This window comes from Petaurus breviceps, unplaced genomic scaffold (genome assembly GCF_028583685.1).
Source record: "Petaurus breviceps papuanus isolate PSGF00001 unplaced genomic scaffold, PetGlider_PUasm1.0 76, whole genome shotgun sequence".
Classification (NCBI taxonomy): domain Eukaryota; kingdom Metazoa; phylum Chordata; class Mammalia; order Diprotodontia; family Petauridae; genus Petaurus; species Petaurus breviceps.
Window position 1 is genome coordinate 13,763,608 of NW_027186473.1, and position 21,698 is coordinate 13,785,305.

A 21,698-nucleotide genomic window follows, 5' to 3' on the forward strand; every position below is an offset into this window, starting at 1 on the left:
GAACTCAATTTTGACCTCTGAGCCTCCCCATGCAACAGAAGTAGGATATGCTGTCTTAGAGATGATAGCATTATAAGATTGAGTTTATTGATAAAAGCTGGTGCTTGCATATGCATACTTAAAACATCTCTTGAGCTCGGTGATCTAAATTGGGAACACATTACAGAAATATAAAAACTGATAAATGGTTATAAAAACATTCAGGTGAAAAGATTGAAACTTTATCTTGGAGAACATTTCCTGTCATTGCTAGGTATTTGAGGTGAAAAATAAGAACAGATTTGAGGATGATCTGATCATCAGGAGAGAGACTTTCTGCATCTTTTTAAAATTTGGGTCCCAGGTTGCTAGCTGGCAACAAATGCCAGCTTCTGTGGATCCTATGAATGAGAAATCACATGCTTGAAGGTTACCACTCAGTTCAATAAGTATTTATATGGAGCTAGTTTTCTTGACAAATGGGGAATGAATTTAACTTTTAGAATTAAAAATCAGAAAATGACTAGTTCTGGTACATCATTAATCTGTAAATAAATTCATTCCTTCAGTAGCATTTCCTCTAGTTTCATACCAATTCTGTTCTCTTCCAGTGACTGTTAAATTGAATTTTTGGTTATATGCCAGACCACATTCTTGTAATCATTACCTTGTTGTGCTATCTCTAGAATTGAATTGCTGTTCAGGATTTGCTCTAGTTGAGTAATTCAGCTTTAGCCAAAACACAAGTCTGTTATAAAGTAGGAATTTATGTTATTCTTTCCTTGTTGCAAATTAGATAATTCAGTAAAATTAGTAGGTTCTACCATCACAGAAAGGCTTTAAATATTGGGTCAGAAAGCAGCCATGTTTCTGTAATTTGCAAACCAGTCTGAATATGGGGAGGCTTATCTCTAAGAAGACTGGCTTTTTGGTGATGGGTTTAACAAAAATGATATCATCTGCTAAGGCACAGAGGAATTCTGATCAGCCTTAACAGGGAATACTCATGTCAGAATACCCATATATCCTTTAAAGTATTATTTAGTCTACTTAATGTTTTCAAATATTCTTAGATGTTTTTGTTTTATTTCCCCAGTACTGAAGATTGGTAAGAAGCTCTATGAGGGTAAAACAAAAGAAGTCTATGAATTATTGGATAGTCCTGGAAAAGTTCTCTTGCAATCTAAAGACCAGATTACAGCAGGCAATGCAGCTAGAAAAAATCACCTGGATGGAAAAGCTGCAATCTCAAACAAAATTACCAGCTGTATTTTCGAGTTGTTACAGGAAGCAGGTAATTGCCCTTCCCCCCCTTTATTTTTTTTTCTTCTAATGTGTTTCTTCATTTGTTTATTCCATTGTGGATAATTAGGCTAATCTCTTGAGTGACCCAGGATCTAATTGAGGAGGCCCTCTAGTATTCTTTTCGATTGATGCAATCAACACCAGAATTCTACACAACTGTATGACTTCACCATCTCTAGGAAATTTTGCCATGACTTCTTTAGCAAGAAAGCTAAATGAGACTCTGCTATTTGGGGGAGTTATATAGAGGTTTCAGAATGATGATGTAGTTTTAGAGGTTATTATGAGGGTTGAAGATTAGGTACTGGATAAGATAGATAGGTGACAGGATAGGAGACACAAGATGGGGGAGACAAGAAATTTTATGGTCCAGGATAAAGGAGAAGTTTTGTGGTATTTCAAGATAAGGGGAAGAGACTTTAGGGCCTTCACATTGGAGAATAAACTAGGGGCTTCACAAAATATTGGAGAAGCAGCCCTTATTATTTTTAACCCTTAGGGCACTGTTTGTATCCATTTGAGCCTTTTCAAGCCAAGGTCTTTAACTGGTCTCAGTTAAGCCCATTCTGTGATTAACTCTTGTAATAAGAAATAAGGCAGAGAATAGCCTCTTTAAAAAAAAAAAAAGATCTTTCTGGGAGAGGAAGACCCTCAGGGTTTCTGGACAAAATGGTAAAAATTGCTATTTACATTCACTAATCCAGGCCCAAGCCATGACCTAGAAGGGCTTGGCCTGGGACCTCTTGTTGGTTAACCAGTGAGAATCTGAGAGAACCTGTTCACTCAGTTTTGAACCAAGAGATTTTATTTCTTATCCAGACTACCCTTGCCTGGGGCAACCTAGGTAAAGGGGGTTTTCACCTCTGCTCAGAACTGATTCTGTAGAACACCACTGGCCTGAATTCACCTGAGACTAAATTCTTTGTAAGATTCTCTAGTTGGTTGGGGTAACAAGATTTCATCTCATTATCTGCCCTGACCTTCAGAGAAGAACTAAGCTTTGACCTAATCTCCAGATGAGGACAGGAAAAAATCCTGGATCTCCCTAGTATTTTGGTTATGTAATAATCATTTCTCTCACTTGTCCAGTGTCACACAGCTTAGAAATGTCTGAGACCAATTCACTGAGTCACCTATGTGTTAATAATTTATTAATAATTGCTTATGTCTTCCAGCTCTCTTTTTTAACTATTTTTTTCCCAGTCGTGAATCATCTTGAAATTTCCTCTAAAAATTTGTCTCAGTTCGGCTAGATGGCACAGTGAATAGAGCACTGGCCCTGGAGTCAGGAGGACCTGAGTTCAAATGCAGCCTCAGACACTTAACACAAGTCACTTAATCCCAATTGCCCAGCCTTCCCCCCTCCAAAAAAAAATTGTCTCTCAGTGTTTCAGAATGCTCACCTTTAGGACAGACTTTTTTCTGTGTTATTTGGTCTTGATGGAAATGGGATCTGAACCCCAAAAAGGAAAAGTCCCTGGACTTTCCGAAGTGGCCTGGGTCCCTGGACTTTCTCCTGGGGCAATCAACCCTTCCTAATTATTTAATTGCCTTTTCATTGTCTGCACCTGCCCCCCCCCCCTTAGATGACCACTCCCTTAATTCCATCAAAACCCCTTCTTTGTTCCCACAGTCTTTTATATATAAAATCCATGTTGCCTCCATTAAGATAAGCATAACGTTCACTGCAACATAACTTATTACCGGGGTGGCCACAAGACCTAAAATAAAACATACTATTCAGTAGCATAGCACAGTATTTAACATAATATTCCCCCCCCACACACCTTATACATTCTTGGGGGGCCAAAATCTTTAGGGAGTGAGCAACCAGCTCCTCCTCACTCAGGTACTGTCCCAAAATACTTGTTTATACAATCAGGGAATCCCAGGCCAGGGTCTTCCCTAACACAGCACATCCCCAGGGGAAGCAGAAAACATAATACCCTCCGCCCCTAGATCACAGTGGGTTACAATCTCCTCAGCCCAAACAGTGAGCAAGTAAAGGCCTCTTAGGGGAGTGTCCTCCCCATGCTGCTATTGCAGGCTCCCACCTATTAACTCTCAGGTGCACACATACTCTGATTAGCCAAAGAGTTCAAGACCTAACACTGCTCCAGCCCCCTACTTCAAAGTCCTGAGGAGCAACTGGGCAACAAAGCCAACAGGGTGGGTCCCCAGGAGTTATGGCTCTTCCTCCCCATCCCACCATAGCCATCTCCACCCCTGGGTCACAAACCATCCCAGGGGGACATGGCAGCAAGAAAGCACACTCACTGCTCCTGCTTTGCTTCACAGTTTTTATCTTGCCCTGGGGCCCGTGGCTCCTCCTCCTGCATTTCAGTGGGCGTGCCCAGCTCCTCCCTGGGTCCCAACTAAGGTAGCTATCTGCTCCTGTTCCATGTCTCACCTCACAGGGGCAGGGACTGCTCCATTCCAAGCTCTCCCTAGTCCTGCCTGAGTCCAAGCATGGCAGACCTCAGGGGCTCCTGCCCCCAGCTTCTGTCTCTGGCCTATACCACTCTAACTCTGGAGCAGTGTTTCCTCCCCCAGCTGTACATGGGGAGGGACTGCTGTAGTTTGGGCTCTGGGCACAGCAAAATAATACAATAATTGGGAAATAACAGACAATTATCCCCGTGTTCCCACAAGGGTTGGTATCAGAGATCTCCTCTTTTTTACATTACCAGAGCACTAACATCTGGGTTCACAAAGCTGGGGGACCCCCTTAATGCCTACCCAGAGTCTTAATGGTTCTAGCCTTTCCCTGTATCCTTAGCTCGGTCAGAGACAGGATGACATGGAGAAGGCACTGTAGCCCTAGCCTGGGAAGAGCTTCGACCACAAGAAGGATCTTAGTGGTTCTTACTTTTCACTGTGGCCCTGGCCTGGTCAGAGCTGGATCACAGTGAGAAGGCACTGAAGCCCTAGCCTCTTCAGAGAGCCCTACAGGGAGGAGAATCTTAGTGGAGTTTTTTGAACTTTTGCTCAAGTAAACTTCACTTAGGTATTCACTCCTTTAAAAACTTCTTTGAAAATAAGAGCTTTGAACCTTCCAGTCAAGGTGAGTGGGACTCTGGAAAAGATCCAGTGGCACCTAGTCCCCTCTCCCCCATACTGGAAAATTCAAAGTTTCATCTCTGAGGCATCTCTTTTTCAGATTTATGAATTTCCTAATTTATCTTAGTGCCAAATAGTAACCAGAATAAATTCAATTACCTGGATCTGTATTCCCAATGATATTGCACAGTTCTCTTTCTGTGACCCAGAAAAGGATTAAGTGTTAGTCCTGTTCCAAAGTGCAGCTTTGAAACCTGCCTCTCTTTGATCAATGAAGTGACCCTTTTTCTCTTAGATAGATCTTGGGGGAGGTTACCCTTTCTCTTTTTCCATCTGTCTTTCCACCTCCAGAACTTGGCCGGAGTCCAAGGAAGTAGAAAGAGAGGGAGATTTTGTTTTTGTTTTTGTTTTTTTGCCAATCTTTCTTGCCCAGGTACAGTTTTTTTTTTTTTTCCTGGCTGGCTGCATTTTGAATCTTACAAGGAGGCAGACTCAGATTTTTACACAGACATAGACACAGGCAGATACAAACAGAAAGCACAGATAGTGATAACTTTTCTTGGTCTTCCAGATTATATAAAGAGCAGGTGTTCTTACAATTTAGTAGTCCCATGGGATGGGAGTTGGAACTAAATGCCAGTAAGCCTAAGGAAATCCTATAGCCAAGTTCATCTCTTCAGTGGCGTCCCACTGAAGGATGAAGAATTGAGTTCATAAAGAACTCTCCACGAAATTCCCAAGCAGAGCGTCCTCTGTCTAAGAGGGAATTTGCTAACCACAGGGGCCCAAATGATCCAGTCAGGCCTTGCTAGGTGTTTTAAGGACCTCCCAGCTAAGAGAAGAGAAAAAGACAGGCTTACCTTTGGATTAGAGGGGGAGGTCAGAGTCAGAGATTCAGGGACACCAAAAACTGTTGAGGTGGGGGCTCCAAGTGATTTCATGATGTGTTGTGGTGGGACTGTCTCAAACAATTCAGAGTCAGACCACTTCTAATCCAAGTATAGGCATTTATTGAGATTAACGCTTCTCATGAAGTAGCCAAGTTCCAAAAGGAACCAGCAACTTTAGAGAAAGCAAGATGGATTTTTATAGGGTAAAGATGCAGTTACATCTTCAATTAACCATCCTCCTCTCCCCCTCACCTTTTATTTGGGAAATTGAGTATTTGGACCTATGTGTAGCACTTGACAGTTACCTCCATCCCTCTGGTCTATTGAGATTCTTCTGATCTGTCAAGAAGAATAAATAATAAGTCATCTATCAAGTGCTTACTTACCAAGTATCTGGCACTGTACTTAGCACTAGGGATACAAGTCCCTTCCCTTAAGGAGCTTACATTGTAAAGGAGGAAGACAGTACATAAAGATAGTGAAGAAGAGGTAGTTTGGACATAGCTGGGAAGTGATGTGGTATTTGCCTGGTTCTAGGCAAGTATTAAGAGATTTTTGGATCCTGATTACCATCTTCCTCAAAACTGTGAACTCTGCAAATCTGACCTATCCTGTCAATCAGTCCACCATACACCAGGCCCTGATGATACAAATTCAAAAACTGAAATAATCCTTAATGTCAGGAATCCTGTAACTGCTCCTAGAAAGGATATGTCCATCCGCCATTGTTCTTTGGCTCCCCTCACCATCCCTGTGACTTACCAAACCAACTCCTGTGTGTTGTCTTCCCCTGTTTGAATGTAAGCTCCTTGAAAGCAGAATGGTCTTGCTTTTTGTGTTTGTATCCTCAGGGCTTAGCCCTTAGCATTTAACATACCTTTTCATCCATGCATTTACCACAGTCAGTAAAGATGATTGGGGGCACTCCACTTGATAGCTCAGTCTCAACTGTCAGCAGTGAATTAATGACTATTCAAAATCTAGACATGGTTCTGAATCCTCTCTGGATTGAAATGTTAGAAATTAGTACTGCAAATTGTCCTATTTTTCATCATTCTACAAGATGAAATCAAATCCCAAGCTCACTCCTCCTTAGCACCGCTTGCCCCTGGACCCTCTCCCTCCCTGACTAAAGAGATCCTCCACCGTGTAAGGATGGGTCTCCAGGAATTCACCTCATCATTTCCTACTCAGTTGCTTTCTTGGATTTTGTGGTCTCCAGAAACTCATCATTCTACAAGATGAAATAAACCCTAAAACTGACTTGTGTGCCCATGCCTGGGTAGCCTTCTCCCCACCTCCCAGGTTTTTGAACGGCCCTGCTGTCTGCTGTTGGATTGTTAGCACCCTTGGGGGCAGGAACTATCTTAGGCTTTTTTCTGTATCCCTAACACTTAGGACAGTACCAGGCATATAATAGGGGCTTAATGTTTCCTGGCTGCCTCTGACTGCCCCCAGATTCCTGTTATAACAAATCCTGGCAATCCATGCCTGTAGTGGGTTTCTTATTGCACTCTTCAGTCCATACATCTGAATCTCCATTTCTGTCACTGTAATGTTTCTAGTCCTTGTAGTTGTTTGCAGATCACAAAGAGCTGGTTCAGTTTGTGCCTTTTTCATTTAATCTGTGTGTTTTTATAATATTCTGTACTGTAGATTGAGGCATACCAACATCTCATCTTCTTTTAGTTATTATGTTCATGCTGTTCAGTCACATAAAATTTTTGTTCTTAATAATGAGCCTATTTACACTGCCAGTGTTTCCTTCTGAAATATTCTTCTTTTGTCCAGTTTGTTAAGGGTTCTTTAAAAAATAATACAGCTGCTATTAGGGTATACAGCAGTACATCACATCCACATCCACATCCACATGTAGTGATAGGCAAATGTAGGCTGACCGGTTAACACTGTGTTAAAATCCTCTGCTACCTCCTGCATAGTGCATTAATTGAATTTTGGCTTGAATTAAATGAGATCTAGTATTCTGTAATTTCCATTAAATTGAATTTTGCATTATTCAAACTTGCATTAATCTTTACCTTCTTACATTTTATAAAGGTTTTTCTAGGATTCTTTGTATTTTTTTTTTCATCCCTGGTGGTGTTAATTGCATTATAGTATTCTATTACACTAATATACTATAGTGTATTTAACCATTCTCCTATTGTTAAACACTTAAATGGCTTCCAGTAATTACAAATAGTGCTTTTATAGAAGTCTCTGGATGCACAGCTCCTTTGTTTCTGGTTACATTTTTAGGGAACATCCCCTCATATTGCAAATGAGGAAACTGAGGCATAGAGAAGTGAAATGGTGTGCAGAAAACAGTCACTCACTAGTTTTCTCATTTGTTTTATATATTGTTGGTAGAATCTTGATTCCAGAAATCTGACACAATTCTCCCTTATTAAAAGACTTGTAGGATCCTGGGTACAGGTGGTCATACAAGGCAGATATATCTCCTTGGCTTCACCATATGGCTTTGTTATAAGAAAAGAGTTCTTTGGGGGCTGGAGGGTTTATTGGGAAGGGACTAGGATAAAGAAGTCATTAAAATATTTACAAAACATTGCTAGAGATTGGTTTACTAATGACAATTGTGTTTTGGGTTTAAACAAATATTCTTTCAATTAATATTAACTAGAATTCTGAAACTTTATTTACTTCATTCCTAGGTATCAAAACTGCTTTCACCAAAAAATGTGGGGAGACAGCTTTCATTGCACCTCAATGTGAAATGATTCCAATTGAATGGGTATGTAGAAGGATTGCAACTGGTTCTTTTCTCAAAAGAAATCCTGGTGTCAAAGAAGGATACAAGTTCTACCCACCTAAAGTGGAGTTGTTTTTCAAGGTAATTATTGTCTTATTTGCCAGTATGAAAAGATTATTTCAATAAGCTTGAACTGAATTGCAATTCTAGACTTGTTTTGAAGGGAATTTTTTGCTTTGAGAGGTGGTCAGAGTACGTTGTAATGTAGACATTGATGGTAAGTCGATTTTTTCTTTTCCAAATGCTTTATTAACTTCTGATTTACATCATTCATTTCCACCAGATTTTGAGTTAAGAATTTTCTCCCTGTTTTTCCCCTACCCACCACCCCAAAATAGCAGTCTCACAGGACATCCCCTCCTCCAATCTGCTCTCTCCCATATTTTCTCCCATACCCCTTTCAATTTTTCCAGTGGATCTCCATGCCCCAGTGCCTGTATATCTCATTTCCCAATTACATGTAAAATAGTATTAATAATAGTGTGTGTGTGTGTGTGTGTGTGTGTTTGATTTTAAAACTTTGAATTCCAGATTCATTCCCTTCCTCCCTTGTCACCCACCCTTACTGGGAAGATAAGCAGTTCAGTATAGCATGTACATGTGTGGCTAATGCAAAACAATAACATAGTAGATATATTGCAAAAGACTGACTATATTTCCCTCCCTCCTATCCCACCTCCCACTTGTTCTATTCTCTACTTTGATCCCATTGTATTTCAAGAGTGGGTGCTTCCAACTTCCCTCCCCACCAGCCTGCCCTCCCTTCCATCATCCCCCCACTCATCCCTTTCCCCCCCTACTCTCCTGGAGGGTGAGATACCCTATTTATTGTGTATTTCATTCCCTCCCCAAGCCAAATTCAATGGGAATAAGGGTGACCCATTCCCTTTTGCCTTCCTATTCTTCCCCTCCATTGTAACCATTTTCCCTGTCTCTCCCCATCTCCTCTCATTATATTCCTCTCTCACCTCTTAATTTCATCTTTTAAGTATCATCCCTTCCTGTTAAATTGGTCCTGTGCCCTCTATCTATGTATTCATATATATTCACATATGTATTCATATGCCCATATACCCTCACATATAGACATATGTATATATTTCTATTCCCTTCAACTACTGAGAAAAGTTTCATAAGTTACAATTATTGTTTTTCCATGTAGGAATGTTAATAGTTCAACTTTGATAAGTTCCTTATGATTTCTTTTCCCTGTTTACCTTCTCATGCTTCTCTTGCTTCTTGTATCTGAATGTCAAATTTTCTCTTCAACTCTGGTTTTTTCAGCAAGAATGCTTGAAAGTCCTCTATTCCACTGAATGACCATATTTTCCCCTGAAACATGATACTCAGTTTGGCTGGGTAGGTGACTCTTGGTTTTAATCCCAGCTCCTTTGACCTCCAGAATATCATATTCCAAGCCCTTCAATCCCTCAGTGTAGAAGCTGCCAGATCCTGGGTTATCCTGATTGTGTTTCCACAATATTCAAATTGTTTCTTCCTGGCTGCTTGTAATATTCTCTCCTTGATCTGGTAATTCCAGAACCTGGCTATAATATTCCTAGGAGTTTTCATTTTGGGATCTTTTTCAGGAGGTGATCAGTGGATTCTTTCAACCTCTGTTTCGCCCTCTGGTACTAAAACATCAGGGCAGTTTTCTTTGAGAACTTCCTGGAGGATGATTTCTAGGTTCTTTCTTTGATCGTGGCTTTCAGGTAGTCCAATAATTTTTAAATTATCTCTCCTGGATCTATTTTCTAGGTCAGTGGTTTTTCTCAGGAGATATTTCACATTGCCTTCTATTCTTTCATTTGGATCTGTTTAACAGCATCTTTAACATTAACATTTCTCATAAAGTCATTAGCTTTCATTTGCTCCAATCTTAATTCTGAAGCAACGATTCTCCTCATTGAGGTTTTGAGATTTTTTTTCCATCTGGCAAATTCAGCTTTTTAAGGCATTCTTCTCCTCATTGCCTTTTTGAGCCTCTTTTGGCATTTGAGTCAGTCTGTTTTTTAAGGTGTTATTTTCCTCAGTCAGGCTTTGACTCTCATTTCATAATTTTCTTGCATTGTTCTCATTTCTCTTCCCAATTTTTCCTCCATTTCTCTTATCTGCTTCTTAAGGTCCTCTGTGGCCTGTAACCAGCTTGTATTTTCCTTAGAAGCTTTTGGTGCATGTAGCGGCAAGCACCTCAGCGTCCCCGGGGTGGCTGCTCACACAGGTTCTTGGATCAAATCAACATCTGGGTTTCGACATCTGGTTTTTCAAAAGCCGAGGGGGGGGCTCTCAACAACAGTTTCCCATAATCCAGATCAAATCACAGAACACTTCTCAAAGTGAGCCCCAAAACAAAGCTACATATCAGGGCTTATATAGCCTTTTCCTGGCTCAGAGAATGTAACAACCTTATTGATTCACTGGCCAATCAAAAAGTATCTACCAAAAAACAAGCCTCCCACCCCAGGCTCCAGGTGCACTTTAGCCTAGGGGCAGGGAAGATCTTTAAATTTGCATTTCCATTACAGTGCAGGAGTTCTGACTTCATTCCTCCTGTTCCATGCTTTGCTCCTTTTTGTCCCCCAAATAGGAGTGTAATGTTGGAATCTTCTGTCTGCTTTATTTCCTTTACCTGGTCATGTCGCCCCTAAGTCACTTGACCCCTGGGCTTTTTGCTACAGTAGGACTCTGCCACCAGACAGGGGAGCTTTCCTCCCAAACGCTGGGGTTTTCTCAGTTGCCCGCAGTATTAGTTGGGTGCCCTCTGTGAAGCCTCCACACTCTCTGGCAAGCTGGACATACACCCCAGGACCTCTACCCTGGACTGCAATCCAGATCCAAGCAGGTTAAAGTAAGAGCGATTACCCCTCATACTGGTGCTTCGTCCCCCTACACTCTGTAGGCCGGAAGCTGAAGCCGCCACATGGTGCTGGCCGCTATCTCAGCCATGCACTCCCACTTACTGGTCCCAAAGTCCAGACTGCACTGACCTCTCACTTTGTCTTTCGCATCTATGTGTTGATAAATCTGGAAACGGCCACAGCTGCGGCAGATCTGGACTCCCCTGGCCCAGCAGCTGGTCAGGCCCACCTTGGGGCTAAAGCCTTGGCGTGGGACTGGGCTCTGGATCGCTGTGCTGGCTGATTCCTGCCGGGCTGTCCTCAGCAGGAGGTTAGCTTCTCTGTGTCATTTTGTGGGTTCTGCAGCTCCAAAGTTTGTTTAGAGTCCCCTTTTTACATGGATTAGGGAAGGTGGAAGCCAGAGCAGCGGGGAGGTCCTGCTTCTACTCCTCCATCTTGGCTCTGCCTAAGTCAATTTTTTTAATACAAGTTTTAAGCAAACTTGTTTTGGCTAGTATAAAGTAAATATTTAATTTAAAAAATAGTAAAAGGCCATCATTGATCAGAATATCTGGCTATAGCCAAAAGAAAGAGAAAATTGTCAACTTTTCCATTACCTATCATGAACAATAATTATTACATTGATATCCTAGGAATTAGAATTTTCTTTGAAATAGCATTTATGGTAGACTTTTATCAACCAGAGCAAACCAGCCTCTAACTTGTGGAAGGCCTAAGCCAAAGAGAGCAGCAGGCTAGAGGCAGGAATTAAACAAAAGTTTAATGAGGAAAACAGCTTGCAAGTAAAATCCACCTTCCTAAGAAGTGGGGCTCACCTGCTTATGGCAGGGGTGGGGTTTTTAAGGGTGAAAACCACAAATGACTGAACCATAACATAGGCATTGTCTTGAGTAAACAGTCTCCAAGTCCACAGCAACCCACAACAAAGGCATTCTTGGGTCTTGTGTGAACAGTCTCCAGGTTGTTAGGGTCATTAAGCTTTGTGATTGTTCAGTAGGGTATTATAGATCCTACAACAATTTATTATTCCTTTTAATGAATCTTGGGTTTTTGAGAGGAACTCTGGTACATCTTAATTTAGAATATCATATTTATATCATATTAAATATATTTCTACGAGATTTAAAATATTCTAACTATAAATGTCTATTTTCTGAGATTTTAAAAACAGGATTATCTTGCTTTATTTGCTATACTGAATGAAGCCTGAGGTGCTTTATGCTCTTTAATATTATGAATTCTACATCTCTTTGAAGTTGTCTAAGCTGGACTTTTATGAAATTCTTAAGATTGAAAGAGGGTCAGATAAATTGCAGCTTTTGAAAATTTAGTTCATCAACCTTAAAATGCTTTGGCCTACCCAGTAGTTATGTTATAGGTAAAAGTAAAAATGCCTGGTTTAGTTGAATGCAATTTTACAAACATTTTATTAATCCCTACTGTGTTCAAGGCACTATCATAGGCTCTTGGGACAGTTAAAAAGTACCTGCTAAGAGCCTATTTGTCAATAATGGGGCAGTGGATTAGGAATGCATATAAAAGATAACCTGTAAAATGGGTAAATAAATACAAGATATTTTTTTTAAGTTGAAGAACACTAGAAACTAGAAGAATCAGGAAAGGTTTTATTTAAGTTTGCCCCTGAGCTAAGCCTTGAATGAAGCAAGCAGAGGATTTGAGAAGTAGATGTAAGGTCTGTGCGGATCTATAAGGAGCAGCTTACGCACAGCCAGACAAGCAGGAGGAGAAATGCTAAGTTCAGGGAATGGCATATAGTCCTTTTTGAATGCAAAATGCAGTACGTGAGCAGAAGGGGAAGAATAGGAAAGAAGTCTGAAAAGGTAGGCTAGATCCATCTTTGGAATTGCTTTTAATGTCATGCCAAGGATTTTGGATTTTGTATTTGAGTAGTCAGTTACGAGGTTATAATGGTTCAGGTGAGAGGGGGTAGCAGGATGGTGGTGAGGTAAGTGGAGCAAAGTAAACAGATGGAAGAGATGTTGTAAAAGTAGAATCAACAAGACTTGGCAAGTGCTTGGCTAGGGGTGGTGAAGGAGAATGAAGAGTCAGAGATGATTACAAGGAGCCAATTTTGGGGAGTCCTGCTGTCCTGCAGCAGAGCTGAGAAAGAGTGGGAGCTCTGTCATCTCCAGACAGGGCTTGGAAAGAATCACTGACGCAGAGGCTGCTAGTGTATAAAAAGAGATAGGACTCTCCCAGTGGTGAAAGTGAAGAGCCAACTTTATTACTCTGCATCCAGAGTAATAAAGTTGCTTTCCCCTGCAGACTTTGCATACTTCTTTGTCCCAGGCTGTCTGTGTAAAGGCCATACTTATCTCAATCCTCACACTTTGTGCACTTTTTCTGGGGGGATGGGGAACCGACCCAGGCCATCAGCAGGCCAAACACCTGAGAGGGTTTGTTCAGCTGTCAGGGTCGGAATCCCACTTGCCTATGGTCCTCAACAACAAGGTAATGAATGGGTGACCCTCCAGTGACTAAGTGACCCCCGCACTCTGTCTTGGCCCCTTTTCTTTCTCCATACTGTTTCATTTGGTGAGCTATTTAGCTCCCATGAATTCATTGATTGTCTCCATGCTGGTGACTCTCAGATCTGCATCTCCAGCTGTGGTTTGACTTTCTTAAACCAGATGTCCCACAGATAAACTTAAAACTCAGTAACTCCAAAACTGAACACATTATCTTCCCCCTAGACCTCCTCTCCTCTTTCAGGATCCCTATTACTGTCAAGGATACAATCCTCCTCCCATTCACTAGGTGTTAGCCTTGACTCCTAATTCTCCATCCAGTCTGTTACCTAGTCTTTCAGTTTTACCTGTGTAATGTCTTTCATGTGTGCCCCCTTCTCTTCTGATACTGCCATTATCCTAATGCAAGGTCTCATCTCCTGATGCCTGGACTATTAAACTAAGCTGCTGGTTCGTCTCCCTGTACGAAGTCTCCCCCAATCCAGTCCATCCTCTATCCAGTAATCAATTGATATTTGTAAAGATAGATTGTACCATGTCACCCACCTGTTAAATAAACTTGAGTGTCTCTCTGCCATGTCCAGGATCAATTACAAGTTCCTATGGCATTCAGAGCCCTTCATAACAACCTCCCCTGATCCCTCTGCCTTCCTTTTCAATCTTCAGACTATCATGTACTCTGATCTAGTGGCACTGGTCTCCTTGTTCTTTGAGCAAAACTTACCACTTGTTCTTTGAGCAAAACTTACCATCTCAGAATTCCATGCATTTTCAGTCTGTCTCCATTCATAGAATGTTCACCCTCCTAATCTTGGCCTAGTGGCTTCCCTGACTTCCTTCAAGTCCCAACTAAAATTCCACTTTCTATAGAAAACTTTCCCTAATCCCTCTTAATTCTAGTGCTTTTGATCTGGTGCTCTCAACAGGTTGGAGGGGAGGGGTTGTAATGTAATAAAATTTCTAAGTTAGATACTGGTAATTTATTTCACATGGCATACTAACAGGCTATTCATGTTTCAAGCCTAACTGGTTTTTTTTTTAATTCCTACTGAAAGCAGCATCAAAAAAAAATAAAAACTAAAGTGACAATATAAATTTGTACTTTACAAAAAAATAATTTTAGCAAAATGGAAAAGAAATTGTTTCTATATTATTTAATTTTCATGTGTATTTAAAAATTTTATAAATGAGAACCTTAAAGAATTTAAGTCTTACATGAGCTTTTATTAAAATTCAGAAAACTTCTGATTCAAATCCTTCCACATTTTACTTTATTCACAGGATGATGCCAACAATGATCCACAGTGGTCTGAAGAACAGGTTATTGCTGCAAAATGGTGTTTTGCTGGACTTAACATAGGTCAGACTGAAGTGGATATCATGAGTCATTCCACACAGGCTATTTTTGAAATACTGGAAAAATCCTGGTTACCTCAAAACTGTACACTAGTTGACATGAAGGTACAAATAAATGGAGACTTTAAATAAAGATTTGCAAGTAATGAGAATTATCTTTAGTATTCTAGGTCGTTTCTCTTTTTTTCTATAGATTGAATTTGGTGTTGATGTAACTACAAAAGAAATTGTTCTTGCTGATGTTATTGATAATGATTCCTGGAGGCTCTGGCCATCTGGTGATAGAACCCAACAGAAAGACAAACAGGTGATGTTTTTTGGATTCTGTCTTTTAATTCTGTTTAGTAGACAAAGAAGATAGAAATGGAAAAACTAATACAACAAAAGTATAATTTGGTTAAAATTTCTTGGTCGATAATGGGTTTGGGTTTAATCTGAAAAATAAGGAAATTAATATGTAGTGAATACTTATAACAGTCCCCTTTCCTGTCTTCTCTTCTCCTCGTGAGCCTAGTTACTGCTATTCAATGAGAGAAATACGTATGGAAATTTTAAAACTCAAATAAAAACAGCAAATCTCCAGCCAAGTTGTTGTGGTTGTGCCTTCTGGAAAGTTCAAGAAGCTTTCCATGGGGAAAATAATTCTAAACTTTCTAGGTCTGTTTTTAGTCATATCGGGACCTTAAGGAAGTGACTCCTGAAGGCCTCCAGATGGTGAAGAAAAATTTTGAATGGGTTGCAGAAAGAGTGGAGGTAATCCTTTTGTATAATAGTCCACAAGTAATGCTTTTGTGTTTTCTTTCTAGAAATTTCTCTTGAAAAAAATTTTTTAAAAGAAACCTATAGATTCTCTTGCTGAGAATTTTGAGGAGCTTGGGGGGAGAAAAATGCTAAAGTTTGGGCCACTTTTTATATGAGCAATCTATGAATATTCCCATATTCTTTCAAGAACATTATTCATATGTTGGTATGTATTCCAATATCTTGGTAGGCTTCCATACAAAAGGAAGTACGATATACCAGCATAGTTTTGATTTTTGGCTCAAGATCTCAGAAGTATCAATGTTCATTGTTATGCTCAGTTTTCATTATACAGTGGTGACAGTGTAGAACCTATAAATTAGTTTGGATTTCTAATGATCCTAGGCTTTGTCCTGGCAATTGCTTTTTTGCATAAAATTTTTTAGATAGCTTTCTTGATATTTGCTTCTTAATCTTAAAAATGGACTGTCAGAAGGCAAGAAAATAATTGGATATTTTGTGTACTTTAAATTACCATTCTGTTTAATGATTATAACATTTTTTATTAATACCTATCAGCTTGTACTCTGTTATGTTCTCACGTTTTGTGTTTTTCTCTTTAGTTGCTTCATAAAGTGGAAAGTCCATGCAGAGTTGTGGTATTGATGGGCTCGATTTCTGACCTTGGTCATTGTGAAAAAATTAAAAAGGCTTGTGGAACCTATGGAATTCCTTGTGAACTTCGAGTAACATCTGCCCATAAAGGACCAGATGAAACTCTAAAGATTAAAGCAGAGTATGAAGGTAAAATTCAAATAACTTAATATATAAAGCAACAAATACTGGAGTAGTTTGGATATCATTCATCACTTTGACACAAAATTATGTTTTCTACCAGTAATAAGAGAGTTTTACTATTTTATTCCAGTAGGGGCAAAGGTTAGGGGGCATTTTAGTGAGACTGTATTCTTAAATTTAAGGTGTTCTTTTTTTATGAAGAGTAATTTAAAAGACAAGAGGTAGAATATAAAGAGGAAAATGTAATAAGGAGAAATTAAAATTGATTTATAAATTAAGTAGAAGATTACCATACCTATGTTTCTATATCATGATCATAATCTAAGCAGTACTTTACAACACATCTGTCAGCATTAAGGTCTAGTTATTAGATTTAAAATTTTTTCTCACCTTGTAACAATACAAGACATGACAGTCTCAATTCCAGTTTTAATCAATGAAAAATCCCAGTCAGCTTTATTTTTGTCATCTGTTTTAGCAAGAAAAAACAAGTCCCACTTTGTTTTTTGACCACAGCTGAAATAGTCTTATCTTTTCTTAAATCCTCTCACTTATCAGCTTTTAGTGCAAAGCAGGTAAGCTTTTTTCAGTCAGAAAATGTAGAGGGTAAAGAGGGAGTAGGATACATATCTTATGAAAGGCGTTCTTAAATATCTTCTTTGGGGTTAACTTCCTGAGCCCCAGTGGTACACATAACTAGGGAGTCTATACTTTTGGGGAGAAATGATCTCCAAATCCAATGATTTGGAGAACTCCAGGGTTTCCCCTGTTTCTAAAGTCCTCATTTCAAAGTTTGGTCTTTTTTTCTTTTTTTTTTGGAGGGCAGTTGGGGTTAAGTGACTTGCCCAAGGTCACAATTAGTTTTTTTGTGTTAAGTGTCTGAGGCCAGATCTGAACTTAGGTCCTCCTGACTCCAAGGTCGGTGCTCTATTCACTGCCCCACCTAGCTGCCCCAAAATTTGGTCTTTTGAAAGACATGAATGATAATGAACTTGAATTAACTCTTCTCAATCTTGGTCCAAGGTCTACCCAACCTTCTACTCTGGTTTGGGTGGGGATAAATTCTTTGAATTGATTGTCCAGGACTGGGCAATTTAGTAGTAATAGACATAAAGTTCATTAGAATAGGTCTAGCCCCTCATTATACTATTCGTTCCCAATCAGTTGATTTTCACACAAGAACACCCCTCTTCTAGGGCCACCTAAGCCTTGAGTCTGCCACCATGAGTGTCTTTGGCATTCAAGAGTGTCACTGACCGCTTTTATTAAAATGTTAGCATTGTTAATAAAATTACTGATTACCCAGAAGTTATATCTAAAGATAGCCCAGATTTGCTCTGTGTGATATAGTGAAAGCTCAACTTTAAGACTTTGTTACTTTGGAGTAGCTTGGTTTTTGTGAAGTTATTCAGTCTGTAATTGTGAACTCTTATTTAATCCAGGAGATGGTGTTCCTACTGTATTTGTGGCAGTAGCTGGCAGAAGCAACGGTTTGGGACCAGTAATTTCCGGTAACACTGCATATCCAGTAGTCAACTGTCCTCCACTTACACCTGATTGGGGAGCTCAGGATGTGTGGTCCTCACTTCGAATGCCTAGTGGTAAGTACTGCTACACTGTTCTTCATGAAGCATTTTTATAATAGTAATTTTTAGTTTTAAAAGCAGATTTTATTATTACATGAATCATATACTACCATCATGACACTCATTCATTTTTTGGTAACATAACTCCTATAAACATGTCTTTTAAAAATCACATTAAGGACACAAAATCATTTGTTTATAACATTCATTTAAAATAATGTTAGTTTTTATGTTTCTATTAGCTAAAAGACATTGCTGACAAATTTGTTAAAAATTATTCTTTAGAGGAAATCAACTAGTCTGTGAAAATTAGTTCTGTGGTGTGAACATATTAAGTATAGTTGGTTTGGCCAGCAAACTATAAAGATGCCATTTTTTTTGAGATCTTGAGTTCTCCAACCCAGGCAGAGTTCACAGTCTGTCAGGGATATTTCTGCATAATGTGGGAGGTCCACAGAACCTCAGAGTTAGAAGAAACATGAGGTCATCTAATCCAATCCATTTCTGAATGGCAGTCCTTTCTTAGGATATCCCTGACAGCTGGACCAAATGCTCTGTACATTCTCTTCCAAGTTTGAATGTAGTTGGGGGTTTTGTTTTTTTATTGTTGTTGTTTTATTAAGAAGCAGACTCCAAATTTGAGAGTAGTACTAATAAGCACAGGGATTCCAGCTTTTAGTATTATAGTCAACTAAAATGATTTATCAGAATAACAGTGATGCCTCAGTTGGCCAAGTCCTATTCATTTTTTTTCCAAAATTTTGTTTTAGGCTCAAATGCCAGAGCACAAATACAGAATAGAGAAAAGAAACAAAAACATACCATAAACTTAAATATTGGAACTTAAATACAAAGTTAGAAAGGGAAAAAAAATCAGGTTGTGTGCATAGCAGAACATGAGAGGATTCAAAATATGTAACAATAAATTTTCATTTCAAGAAAACCTATATGATAAATAATACTCAACACAATGAGTATTATTTGATTTTTTTCTTTGCTCCCTTGTGAGTTTTCTTTTATTCCCTCCCCCAACCTCCCCCCAGAAAACCACAATAAAGTTTAGATATGTTTCTCTATAGCTATAAATATCCTATTTGTCTTAAATATTTTTTGTTAACAAAACTATTTAGCTGATCTTAAAAGAGCACAAAAAAAAGACTAAAGCTAGACTGTCCTATCAAATTAAAGCATGTACTTTTCCTATATCTACTGCCATTGAGAAAGATGGTGGGTTGTGAGATAGTCTATTTTTTAATTTCTATTTAATAAATATGGAGATTTGTTAAATTTCTATAGAGTGAAAAAGTAGTTTCCTAAAAGATACATATTGTGTTATAGCTGAGTTCCCTGACTTTTTTTCTGTCTCTCCAGGTCTTGGCTGTTCAACTATACTTTCACCTGAGGGAGCAGCTCAGTTTGCAGCTCAGATATTTGGATTAAATAACCATTTGGTATGGGCTAAACTTCGAGGAAGCATATTAAACACATGGGTTTCCTTGAAGCAGGCAGATAAGAAAATCAGAGAATGCAGTTTATAAGAAGAATACAGTGCATTTTTGAAAGTGGGAAACAAAAAGATTCTAATTTAGCTTCAAAAAGTATTATCAATCAGGCAAAAGAAAAAGATCATTCTAAACTAATCATAGAAAAATACTAATAAAATTTCTTACTTGATTTTGTGTTTATGGTCTGGTAGCATGTATATGTATCTTCATCTTTAGTATGTGTATTCCTTTTTACGAGAAATTTTGTAATCCCGTCTGGAAAATATTTTTATGATCTGTTTTCCAATGTCTAGTAATCAACACGGTGTGTTATCAGTGACATGCAATTCATATCTTGAGATATAAGATAAAGTGTTATTTCCTATCACAGAGCTAGCTCTCTAAAATTACTTCTAAAGGCAAGAACCCAGATAAAGTTAAAGCAAAAATGTATCTTAGAAATGATGGTAACAGCTATGACTTTAACTCTTGTTTTACATTATAGTCAATTAAAATCTCTTATGTCTATGAATCCCAGTATTTTCCAGGTTACTTTTTTACAATAGAGTTAATATATCATAGAAAACTTGATAAGGCTGTGTCCCTGACATATTCATATGTCTTGGATGGTTGGAAAAAGAAGACAGGGCTATAAGGGGAAAGCACTGTAGAAGGATAATAGCATGCCTTTATGTCTAAAAGCTGAGAAACTTGGAAAATCTGCTTTTGACTCAATATTTTAACAATATTTTCTGGTCATATAATTTTTATTTTGCTAATTCACTTTATTTTTCCTTCCACCTTTACAATATTTTAATCTATTGGCTTCAAAATTTGGCGTTTGTTTCAAAATCTTCAGTTTTTTAATCTGGTTTTTCAGAACAATAAGTAAGCATTTATTAGGCACCACTATATTCTGGACATGACCATGTGCAGGGCTACAGATACCCAAAAAATCCTTCCTTCCTGTCAAAGGAGTTTTCATTCCATGAGAGAAGATGTATACATGGGATAAATTTGTACAGAGTAACAGTATATTTACATTGTAACAGTATAACATTGGGCAAGTATACTTAGCAGGACTTGACAGGCTGGTTCTAAAAAGTGGCATTAAAATTTCACAAATGAAATTGTATTTTATATGATCTACCTAGTAGCTTAATACAGGCAAAATCATAAAGCGAAGGCTTGATCTAAATTTATCCCATGGCAAGTGTTAAAAAAGTTTGTTTTCTTCTGTGACTGTTGCCGTCCCTAGCTTCCAGTCTGACCCATCTCTTCACTCTAGGTAAACTATTTAACCTTCTGTTATACTAAGAAAATCTCCATTAACTAGCCTTTCTACATCAGTGAATCCCTTTCTTTATCCTATGTTTTCTGCTTCAAACTAACCCCACTACCTGGGAGGCTATTTCTTCTGCATCATCAGTCTCTTCCCCTTCCCTAGCTAGCTTTTAGCCAAACTCCACCAATAGTTTTAACTTGGAATGAAAAAAAACCTTTTCACTTTGACCCAGTTGCTGCCCTCTATAACTGTCCTCTTTCTCTTCCTTTCGGAGCCAAATTTCTCAAAGGAATCAGCAGATCATTAGATTTAAAGCTAAAGTGAGTTAGAGATTATCTAATCCCTTTTTATCATGTTATCTGGATCTTTCTGTGGTATTTGACCCAGATGATAACCCTTTAAGTTCTTGTCCCTTAACTTTTATAAGACTTTACTTCCCTGGTTTTCTTCCTACTTAACTGACCACTATGCTGAATCCTCTTTATCATTCTATGCCCTAAATGTGAGCCTTTTACCCATGCTTGTTTTCAGTTCTCTTTTGTTACTCATTTTTGTATACTCCTATTTTTACACTCATTTGGGAGTCTCATCCATTCCCAATATTTTATCTGTCACTTCCATAGATGCCTCCCAAATTGGCTTGTGCAAATGTTATTCTCAAATTCCCAACTCTGTGCTGTCGCCTCAACTAAGCCACAGCTGTCCAAAGACTAACATGTTCCCCACAAACAAGATCATCCTTTGTTCCCAATTCCTCACCATTCTTCCAGTTAGTTGCTTGAAACATTGGAATTTGACATCCCTCTTAACCTTACCTTTCTGGAGTCTGAAGTCCTCAGCTTTTGTTGTTTAATTACCCTTCATGCCATTCTTACCACTTTTAGCGACTTATTACAATGCATCTGAAGAAATTCTGACATGTTTTACTTGGTTTCTCATTTCTAAGCAGTCTCCCTTTATCATCCTGCCCAACAGTTTTGGGGGTTCTATTTTTGGTGGGGAGTGTGGGTTAACTCATCGGTACCAGGTTGCCTCCATTAATAACCAAATAGGTACTATTCCTCCACTTTGGACATTAAAAAGTTAAGTGGACC

At 38.8% G+C, this 21,698-nt stretch overlaps 2 protein-coding genes across 3 annotated transcripts in view; both read left to right on the forward strand.

The window, feature by feature from the left end:
• PAICS (phosphoribosylaminoimidazole carboxylase and phosphoribosylaminoimidazolesuccinocarboxamide synthase) overlaps positions 1–19,851 on the forward strand; it is a 76,779-nt gene extending 56,928 nt beyond the window's left edge. The window contains exons 12-19 of one of the 2 annotated variants that reach the window (XM_069105281.1): positions 1,076–1,273; positions 7,910–8,088; positions 14,636–14,815; positions 14,904–15,017; positions 15,380–15,463; positions 16,075–16,255; positions 17,692–17,850; positions 19,207–19,851. In XM_069105281.1, coding sequence (XP_068961382.1) covers positions 1,076–1,273; positions 7,910–8,088; positions 14,636–14,815; positions 14,904–15,017; positions 15,380–15,463; positions 16,075–16,255; positions 17,692–17,850; positions 19,207–19,373 — 1,262 coding nt within the window. In that variant the 3' untranslated portion in view covers positions 19,374–19,851. The remainder of the gene's footprint in view (positions 1–1,075; positions 1,274–7,909; positions 8,089–14,635; positions 14,816–14,903; positions 15,018–15,379; positions 15,464–16,074; positions 16,256–17,691; positions 17,851–19,206) is intronic. The other variant, XM_069105282.1, reaches the window with a different exon arrangement.
• SRP72 (signal recognition particle 72) overlaps positions 3,846–21,698 on the forward strand; it is a 105,277-nt gene continuing 87,424 nt past the window's right edge. Inside the window, exon 1 of the mRNA XM_069105283.1 lies at positions 3,846–3,849. The gene's annotated coding sequence lies outside the window, so the exon portion shown is untranslated. The remainder of the gene's footprint in view (positions 3,850–21,698) is intronic.